Genomic DNA, 9,828 nt, shown 5'->3' with positions numbered 1-9,828 from the left:
GGCAGGAAGGGCATCCGGCTTTAAAACCTTTGCCAAACACAATATGACACGGAACCAGAGGAAAAAACAATAATGCTAGGGCATTCCCCACAAGCGATGTGCAGCAAGATCGCCGTAAAGATGTGAGAAGTGAGCGACGGCTACCTTACCAGGAGCGGGTAAGACTAAAGAAGATAGCTCAGAGGGGTGAAAGGAGGAAGTCAAAGATGGTAGACAGAACGGTGGTCATCGCAACACTGAACGTGGGTACAATGACCGGAAGGGGACGTGAAGTGGTGGATGTAATGGTGAGGAAGAAAATAGACGTGTTGTGTGTGCAGGAAACAAGGTGGAAAGGGCAAAAAGCCAAAGAACTGGGAAACGGCTATAAGTTGTACTACGTGGGGGAAAACAACAAAAGAGTCCGGAAATGAAAGAAGGAGTGGTGCAGGTAAACAGAACATCCGACAGAATAATATGGGTCAAGATCGAGGTGGCAGAAACCACTATGAATGTGGTTTGCATCTACGCTCCTCAAGTGGGGTGTACGGATGAAGAGAAAGACGACTTCTAGGAACAGCTCAGGGATGTGATGCTGAAGATACCAGATGCGGAGGTGACGTGGGTAGCAGGTGACTTCAATGGTCATGTCGGGGAAGGGAGCTTGGACACAGAGGTTACGGGAAAGTACGGTGTCGGAATACGGAACGAAGGAGTAGACAAAATTGTGGACTTTGCAACAGCAAAAAGCATGGCAGTAGTTAACACCTACTTCCAAAAGAGATTGACCCGACGAGCAACTTATACTAGCGGGGGACAAAGTACACAGGTGGACTACATCATGTGCAAGAGAAGGGAACTAAAGACAATACAGGATTGCTATGTCCTGCCAAAAGAAGCGGTGGCTAAACAGCACAAGCTGGTAGTCTGCAAGGTAAAGATGAAACAACAGATTAAAAGAAGCGAATGTGGAACAGAGAAAACGCGCTGGTGGAAGTTAAACGAAGAGGAACATCAAAATAAATTTGTCCAGGAGGTGGAGAGGAAATTGGATAAGGAAGAGCGGAAAGAGTGGAGCACATTGAGTGGGGTAGTACGGGAAACGGCTGTCGAGGTACTAGGGCGTACTTCAGGCAGGAAAGGGAAGAAAGAAGAGACGTGGTGGTGGAACACCGAGGTGCAGGATGCGATCAGGGCCAAGCGAGAAAAGAAGAAGGAGAGAGATCTAAATAGATGTGAGGAAACTATTGTAGCCTTTAAAGAGGCAAATAAGAAAGCGAAAAGAGAAGTGGCAAAAGCCAAAAGCAAAGCGTACGAGGAGTTGTATAGTAGCCTAGACGGGCAAGATGGGCAAAGGAAAGCTATCAGGATAGCCAAGCAGAAACATAAGGAGGCGCAAGATGTATACTAGTGTTGACAGACGGCAAACAGATAAAAGAAAGATGGAAGGAGTACTACCAACAATTGATGAATGTAGAGAACCCGAGAGTAGAACTAGTGATTGAAGCTGCAGAAGAAGGAGAGATAGAGGGGGTTGGAGAAATGGAAGTGACAACAGCAATAAAAAGGATGAAGAATGGTAAAGCGGTGGGACCGGATGATATACCAGTCGAAGCATGGAAGGCTATGGGCAGAACAGCAGTGAGGTGGCTAACAGAGGTATTCAGAAACATCTTGGAGATGGAGCATATGCCAGATGAATGGAGAGATAGTACTCTCATACCCATTTTCAAGAACAAAGGGGACATACAGGATTGTGGAAACTACCGGGGCATCAAACTAACCTCACATACCCTAAAGATGTGGAAAAGGATCATAGACATGAGATCATGCCAAATAGAAGCACAACTGACACATTTTTTGCGCTCAGGCAGATAATGGAGAAGTACAGGGAGGGGCAAGAAGAACTATATTGTATCTTCATTGATCTAGAGAAAGCTTACGATCGGGTACCGAGACAAGAGGTATGGAATTGTTAGAGACTGAGGGGGGTGGAAGAGAAATACATCAGGTTGATACAAGATATGTATGAGAGCAGTAAGACTGTGGTGAGGTGCGCGGCGGGTGATACGGAGGAGTTTGAGGTAACGGTGGGGCTGCATCAAGGGTCTGAACTTAGCCCATTCTTGTTTGCAGTGATTATGGATTGCATGACGGAGGTAGTCCAGAGGGAAGCCCCATGGGATATGCTGTTTGCGGACGATGTAGTGGTGTGCGGGAAGACGAAGGAGGAGGTAGAGCTGAGATTTGAGCTTTGGAGGAATGCAATGGAGACCAGAGGAATGAGAGTCAGTAGACAGAAGACCGAGTATTTGAAGATGAAGGTAGGAGAAGAGGACGTAGAGGATGATGATGAGGATGTAACCCCGGTAAAGATACAGGGTGAGGACGTGAACCAAGTAAAAGAGTTTGAGTACCTTGGCTCCACAGTGCAGGAAGATGGAGGTTCGGGCAGGGAAGTCACAAAACGCATACAAGCAGGTTGGGGTGCGTGGAAGAAAGTAACAGGGGTGATGTGCGATAGAAAAGTGTTAGATGTGGTGAAAGAAAAAATGTACAAGACCATAGTAAGACCAGCAATGATTTATGGCATGGAGGCGGTGGCTGTGACGAAAGCACAGGAGAAGAAAATACAGGTAGCCGAAATGAAGATGCTGAGGTGGTCACTGGGGTTCACAAAGTTGGATAAAGTAAGAAATGAGGACATTAGAGAAAGATTGAAAGTTGCAGTAATATCAGAAAAGTTGAGAGAAAGCAGATTGAGGTGGCTGGGACACGTAGTGAGAAGAAATGAAGATTATGTAGGGAAGAGGGTTAGACGGATGACTGTTGGGAGGAGGAAGAGGGGAATGCCCAAAAGAAGGTGGGAGGAATGCGTGAAAGAGGACAAGATAGCGAAAGGGGTGACAGAGATCGATGCATTATGGAGGAGGCGGATCCGTGCCGGCGACCCCGAGTAAATTGGGAAAAGCCAGTAGAAGAAGAAGTTTCGGAATCCACCTGAATTCCATCTTCAGGTCTGAAGAGGCAAGGAAGAGGAGGGGGTATAAAATAGAGGAAGGAAAGGCAACGGGTAGACACGGGGCAGGTAAGGACAGACGGACGGAAACCAAGGGAGGTCAGATCAGGTCAGAGGGTCGGGCGGACTGTGTGAAGTGTGGCCGACATACGGGAGAAGGCGCAGGATGTGGGAAGCGAGTGGACTGTCGGCAGGAGAAAAGCCGCTGTTCAGGTTGAAATTAAGAAGCAGCTTTATCAGGGAAGATTCCACCAGTCTGCGGGCGTGGACGTCAGCGGAAGGAAAGATAATTCGCGCCGCTGACCAGTCCATCAGATGGCCTGTATCCCATTGATGGCAGAAGAGAGCGTTGTTATTGTGTCCCCTGGAAACAGCGTACTTATGTTGAGACAGGCGCTTAATGAGACTGGCGCCCGTCTCGCCAAAGTATTGTTTGTCACAGGAGGTACAAGGAATAGCATAGGTGCCCACCTTCGAGGAAGAGGGTGGGCTGGTGTGGACCAGGTTAAGACGAAGAGTGTTCACCTGGCGAAAGGTCAGCCTGCAGTTAAGAGTGTGAAGAGGGCGGCGGAGAGAGTAGATCTCCTCAGTGTAGGGCAGGCTGAGGACGGGCAGCTGAGGAGTCTTTAAGGGAGAAGTTGTGGTAGAAGGTACGCCGTGCCCTGGATAACGCGGCGTCGAGAACATGACGAGAGTAGCCCAGTTTGGTGAACAAACGACGCAGGAAGTCGGTCTCTCAATGCAGGTACTGGGGGTCACAGATACGGAGGGCGCGGAGGAACAGCGAAGTGGCAACACCTCTCTTTACATGGAGGGGATGGTATGAGAAGAAGTGTATGTACATACCACCATGCATGGGCTTCCTGTATATGGAGAAAGAGAAATGGTCAGCAGAGCGATGTACCAAGGTGTCCAAGAAGGGGAGCTTGTTGTCAACCTCCCATTCCACCTTGAAACGGATGAAAGGGGAGAGGGAGTTCAGCTGGGTCAGGAAGTCCGAGAACATGGCAGGGTCATGAGGCCAGAGAGCGAAGACGTCGTCAACATACCTCAGCCATACCATCGGACAAAGGGAGATGGAAGGAAGAAGTTCAGACTCGAAGAATTCCATAAACAGGTTAGCCAAGACCGGGGAGAGGGGAGAGCCCATGGCCACGCCGAAGGTCTGGGAGTAGAGGCGACCCTCAAAGGAAAAGGAATTCGACTCCACACACAGACGAATCAGCTGGAGGAAGACGTCGGTGGGCAGAGGGATGGACCAGTCCATCTGATGGACTGGTCAGCGGCGCGAATTATCTTTCCTTCCGCTGACGTCCACGCCCGCAGACTGGTGGAATCTTCCCTGAAAAGGCGGCTTCCTAATTTCAACCTGAACAGCAGCTTTTCTCCTGCCGACAGTCTCCTCGCTTCCCACATCCTCTGCCTTCTCCCGTATGCCGGCTACCCTTCACACAGTCCGCCCGACCCTCCGACCTGATCTGACCTCCCTTCGTTTCCGTCCGTCTGTCCTCACCTGCCCCGTGTCTCCACGTTGCCTTTCCTCCCTCTGTTTTATACCCCCTCCTCTTCCTTGCCTCTTCAGACCTGAAGATGGAATCCAGGTAGATTCCGAAACTGTAGTCTCATTTTCAATTAAATCTAGTTTTACATTGTAGGTTTTTAAACCACATATATACATATATTATTCGTAAAGCGTCTGTTAGTAAGATGAACTGGCAATATGCGCACATGGTAAATATCAGATCTGTACCAATCTGCAGGTATCAGTTTACCGTTCACCTCCTTTTCCAGATATTAGGTAATACCCAGTTCAGAGCGTAGAGTGTCGCGGACGGACTTACGGGCAATTTCCCTGCACGTCGGCAAGTGTGGGTTATGCCTTGCGCAGGGAAATCGCCCTTAGGTTCGTCCCCATCTGCCTGACCCTTGGGGCGGAGGCTACCTGTCGTCTCCTCCAAGGGCGGAGCCTACCTGACCTCCCAGCCAATCCGCAAAGAACGAAACTAGGCACTCCTAACAAAGGCGCCCCTCTGGCACTGCCGACGATGGACAAAATAACTTGTGAATACCCACACCTTCCTCACTTTGGAATTCTCGCTCGACTGGAACACCAATCCTCCCTACCATTCTAAATTACTGATATATATATATATATATATATATACATATATATATGTATGTATGTATGTATATATATATTTATTCCATATGACCTGCTGCCATATTCTTTGTTCGTGATATATCTAATTGTCTTGCTCGTAGGACTAATAATTTTTGCTCATGTAGATAATTTGACATTACAATTTATCATACTTGTTCAAAGAGTTTCCCAAGCCTAAGTAATACTGTGTGTTAAATTAAATCTAACTTTATATCCTAATATATATGTATCTGTGTGTGTGTGTTTATATGTATAGATATACATACATACATACATACAAACATACATACATACATACATACATACATACATACATACATACATACATACATACATACATACATAAATATACATATATATATATGTATATATATACACACATACATACATACATAACGGGCACTGATAGAAACTTCAGTTACGGAAAATATAACTATAACTTTCGTGCTAAAATAAAGTTGACGAAGTGACCAAAACCAGTAACTTGGAAAGCATATCAAAATTTACATAATGGTAGTGATCAAAATAATGAACTTGCCAGTCGAATGTACCATTATTGGCTTATAAGTATCAAAACCTTTATATAAGTTTAGAGATGAATGAGGACATAGAAATGAAAATACATGTCTTTAGTCACAGCTTTTTACAGAAATAAAAAAGATGCATAAAACAGCACAATGTCATGATAAATGGAAATTTTGTTTGGTCAGTCCCACCCTATTCTGGCGCAAATGACAAGACTACTATTAGACGCGTTTCCTTCTTGTTTCGTTCAACCTCAAGTGCACCCTGCAGACTCCACCGGAGACACCACCGGTAGCGGGCGGTCCTCAGGCTGCTGAATTAGTTAACTGCAAAGAATATATATTGGTGGAGGCCGGGGTGAAGCTGATCCTCTGCCTCATGGCCCAGGTCTCCTTGGCGTTGGTGTTCTTGGCCTTCTTGGAGCTGCAGGTTTCTCGTTGTCGTCGTCCTCGGCTTCCTCCTCTGAAGTCTCTAAGACCTATACTACAGACCTTGGGAGGATCCCACGTCAGGGTCACCAATGTTGTCATCCAGGTCATCGATGATGACCTGGATGATATATTTATATATATTTATATATATATATGTATATATATATATATTGTACTGGGATATCAAGGAAAAGCCATCAGCTGCAACAGTCTTTTATTGGAGCAAAGTTTCAACCTGAAATGTGATATTCAGGTAATAGGGATAACAAAAATAAATATTCTATTTGCGAAAAAAAAAGAGAAAATATACATACATCAATTAATACTAAAGTAACAATCCAATCCGAATAAACAAATGAACTGCTTATATCACAATATTAAATAATACAAGGAATGCCTACACAATTCGTGCGACGTAACTAAATAATCTGCAACAATATCACAAAATAAATCATACATTGTATATTTTCATTGAACTCACTTCAATGGCCACACTATCACAGTCCATGATTCCCAGTAGTTGCCATCACGTCTCAGTTACGGCACAAACCCATATCCACAGCATTGGATAAACACTGGCTGAAATCATATGAAAGTAAACACTCCACATTATGGCCGACGCCAACACAACAAACTCATGCTCCGTGTATTTTCAATATTAATGAGTATCATCCCCTCTGAATTTATTTGAACCCTTCAACATCCTTAAACATACCTTCATGAGTGTAAAGACTTGTGCCCAATAACTGCCACTTCTATAAAAGGTCGCCAACACAAATTCCCTGCGAAGTGGGTTCACACACGAGTCGTCCACCGCCACAGCAACGTCATACGTGGGCTCATGGGTAAACAAAAAATACTCGAGATGCGCAACAAACATCTCACCCGTAATATCAAATAAACGTAAATATTCCTATTTTCATAACCTATCATGCTAATGATACATATATATATATATATATATATATATATATATATATATATATAAAGAACGCGCACTGACACTTGCAGTGTACCCAAACAGAGAAAATACGACCAGCGGAAAGCATTAACACTATTTCTTCTTAGAAAAACTATATAAAAAAATGCAAATTGACACATGTAAAAAGAATCAAAACAGAAAAAAAAGCACAAAGACAACTCATTGCACGAGCACAGGAAATTAATATGTGGCCGAACTTTGTCAATAAATCTCTAATTCCCAACTCTAGAACACTAATAATGACAGAGACTTCGAGTTCTTTCTCTAGTCAGCTCCTTTGTCAGGACTTTTATGCCTGGAAGGACAATTTTCCCCTTTTTAGTTAAATATTTTCTCTTCTTGAATACATTCTTTGTTTCCGATTATTACTGGTGTAGGATTCATGCTGAACAAATACTAAATACAACAACGAAGGAGAAAACAAGAAAACACAAATACGCCGAAGCCATTACTTCCGTTGCATCAGCGTTGTTGTTGTTGTCGTCATCATCATTATATTATCGTACTCAACATCACCACCTTCACTCTTTATTATCAATATCATCTTTGTTTTATTATCATTATTATCACCATCTATGTTTTGTTATTATGATTATCTTTTCTCTTAAATGTTCATTATTTTTATTACTATTTTTATTGTTTTTACTATTATCATCATTATTATCGTTATTATTATTTTTTTCATACTAATGATAGTAATAATAATTATTATTATCATTATCATTATTAGTAGTAGTAGTATCTTTATCATTATTATTATTATTACAGTTATTATTATCATTATTATTATTTTTTTTTTTTCATTGTTATCAGAATTATTATTATCATTAATATTATTGTAACTATTGTTGTCGTCATCATTACTGTCATTTTTATAATTCTAATATTATCTGTGATTTTTATTTTTGATTATAAATATAATAATTATAATATTGGTTATAATGGAAATAGTAATATGAAATAAAAATAATGATAATAATGATAATAATAATAATAATAATAATAATATTAATATTATTATTATTATCATTATTCTTATCATTCTTATCATTATTATCATTAATAACAAAAATAATCATTATAATATTTATTATTATTATTATTATCATCATTATTATCATTACCATTATCATTATCATTGCCATTATCATTACCATTGTTATTATTATTATCTTCATTATTACTCTCACACAGTGTTATTATTATTATCGTTATCATAAATATCATTATTATCTTTACTATATTATTACTAACATTACTAAAGTTACATTAATGTGGAAATTTAAATTAAGACATTTGCATTTTCCCATTCCACTTAATTCATTCCATGTTGCATTTTAATAATCTGCTCAAGCTCAGGAGGAAAGATTCCTTCAAATTTGTCTTAGAACCTAATTGTCGTATAGTGAAAATGTACTATTTTTTTTTGCCAAAACATTCATCCTATATTCTCCCAGATACATTTTATATTTGAAATATTTACTCTGCTGCTGAATATTATCTACATCTCAGTCTGTATCAGCTATACTATTTAGTAGACCTATCTATGTGTGCTGTCGCCGCCACATTTCGGAAATCCTTTGCCACACGCCTCATCCTCTTTTCCAAGACGCTTATTACTGAAACTTTGGAAAATGTATCTGTTGCAGAAACTTTTGTGAAAAATATATGTAATGTTAGTGAAGTAGGTTATGACATGGGGAAAGTCTGATGATTATAAAAAATAAATAGCAATAAGATGACAAAGCCTACGGACTTCATAGGTGGGATAACGCCATTGGATATACTTGTTGTAAATGTAGGCAGAAATATGCAGAGGGGGTGATCTTGATAGAAAGAGGAGCCAAATACTGCACGAGTATTTGTGTAAAAAAAAAAAAAAAAAAAAAAAAAAAAAAAAAAAATGTGACTTCAGCCTCTTTCCAATTTAAGATTTATGGGAAATCTCCAGTTTCATTCGCCTTGGAAGTTTTCCGGTTTCACTTCCTCGCGATAATAAGGTAAAGCGATCAGTATTTCTCGTATAGAAAGGAAAATGGATGTTGAGAGAGACAGAGGGACACAGGGACACGGGAGTGAGATAGAGCGGGGGGGGGGGGGGGTATGTGTGTGTATAGATAGATTGTGAGATTGAAATTAATGAATAGATTGAACAAATGAAGAAAGTTGTAAAGAAAATAATTAGGCAATACTAATTGTAATAATAATAATAATAATAATAATAATAATAATAATAATAATAATAATAGATAAAAGTAGTAGTGGTGGCAATGAAAATATAATAATAATAATTACGATTAACAACACCAACAATAATGATAAAGTGATGGGTATGTGTAATGATGTGGGATGACGTCGGTGCCCCGGACGCGCTAAGGATGTTTCGTGCTTGGACGAACTTAAGCCGGATCAATAATTAGTGTTTCAGGTGGAACCTAAACTCCCCTAATTATTTACGTAAGTCCCCCCAGCTATATAGGCATCAGAGGGAACGAGCTTGCTGACAGACTAGCTGACATTGGCTTGGGTATGCCACCCAAATCCCATAATCATAATCTTAAGGCACAGATCCAATGCCACAGCTCTTGCCTTTCCCGTGCAACTTCACAAAGAGGAAATGAGATCATCCCCCTCAGCCAGACGGTACTCAGACGCCAAACAATCAATAGAGGTAACATAGTTATTCTTCACTGAATCAGGCTAGGTTACTAATGCGCATGGTAGATCATAC

At 41.2% G+C, this 9,828-nt stretch overlaps 1 protein-coding gene across 1 annotated transcript; it reads left to right on the top strand.

Annotated features, from left to right (window-relative positions):
- Positions 1–206: 206 nt before the first annotated feature.
- On the top strand, positions 207–1,390 carry LOC125036999. The gene is made up of 2 exons (XM_047629960.1): positions 207–287; positions 554–1,390. The coding sequence occupies exons 1-2, from the start codon at positions 207–209 to the stop codon at positions 1,388–1,390; spliced, it is 918 nt and encodes a 305-aa protein (XP_047485916.1).
- Positions 1,391–9,828: the final 8,438 nt, after the last annotated feature.

Source organism: Penaeus chinensis, chromosome 22 (assembly GCF_019202785.1).
Source record: "Penaeus chinensis breed Huanghai No. 1 chromosome 22, ASM1920278v2, whole genome shotgun sequence".
Lineage (NCBI taxonomy): Eukaryota > Metazoa > Arthropoda > Malacostraca > Decapoda > Penaeidae > Penaeus > Penaeus chinensis.
The sequence above is the reverse complement of the archived record's forward strand: the minus strand, read 5'-3'. Positions and strand labels throughout refer to the sequence as shown.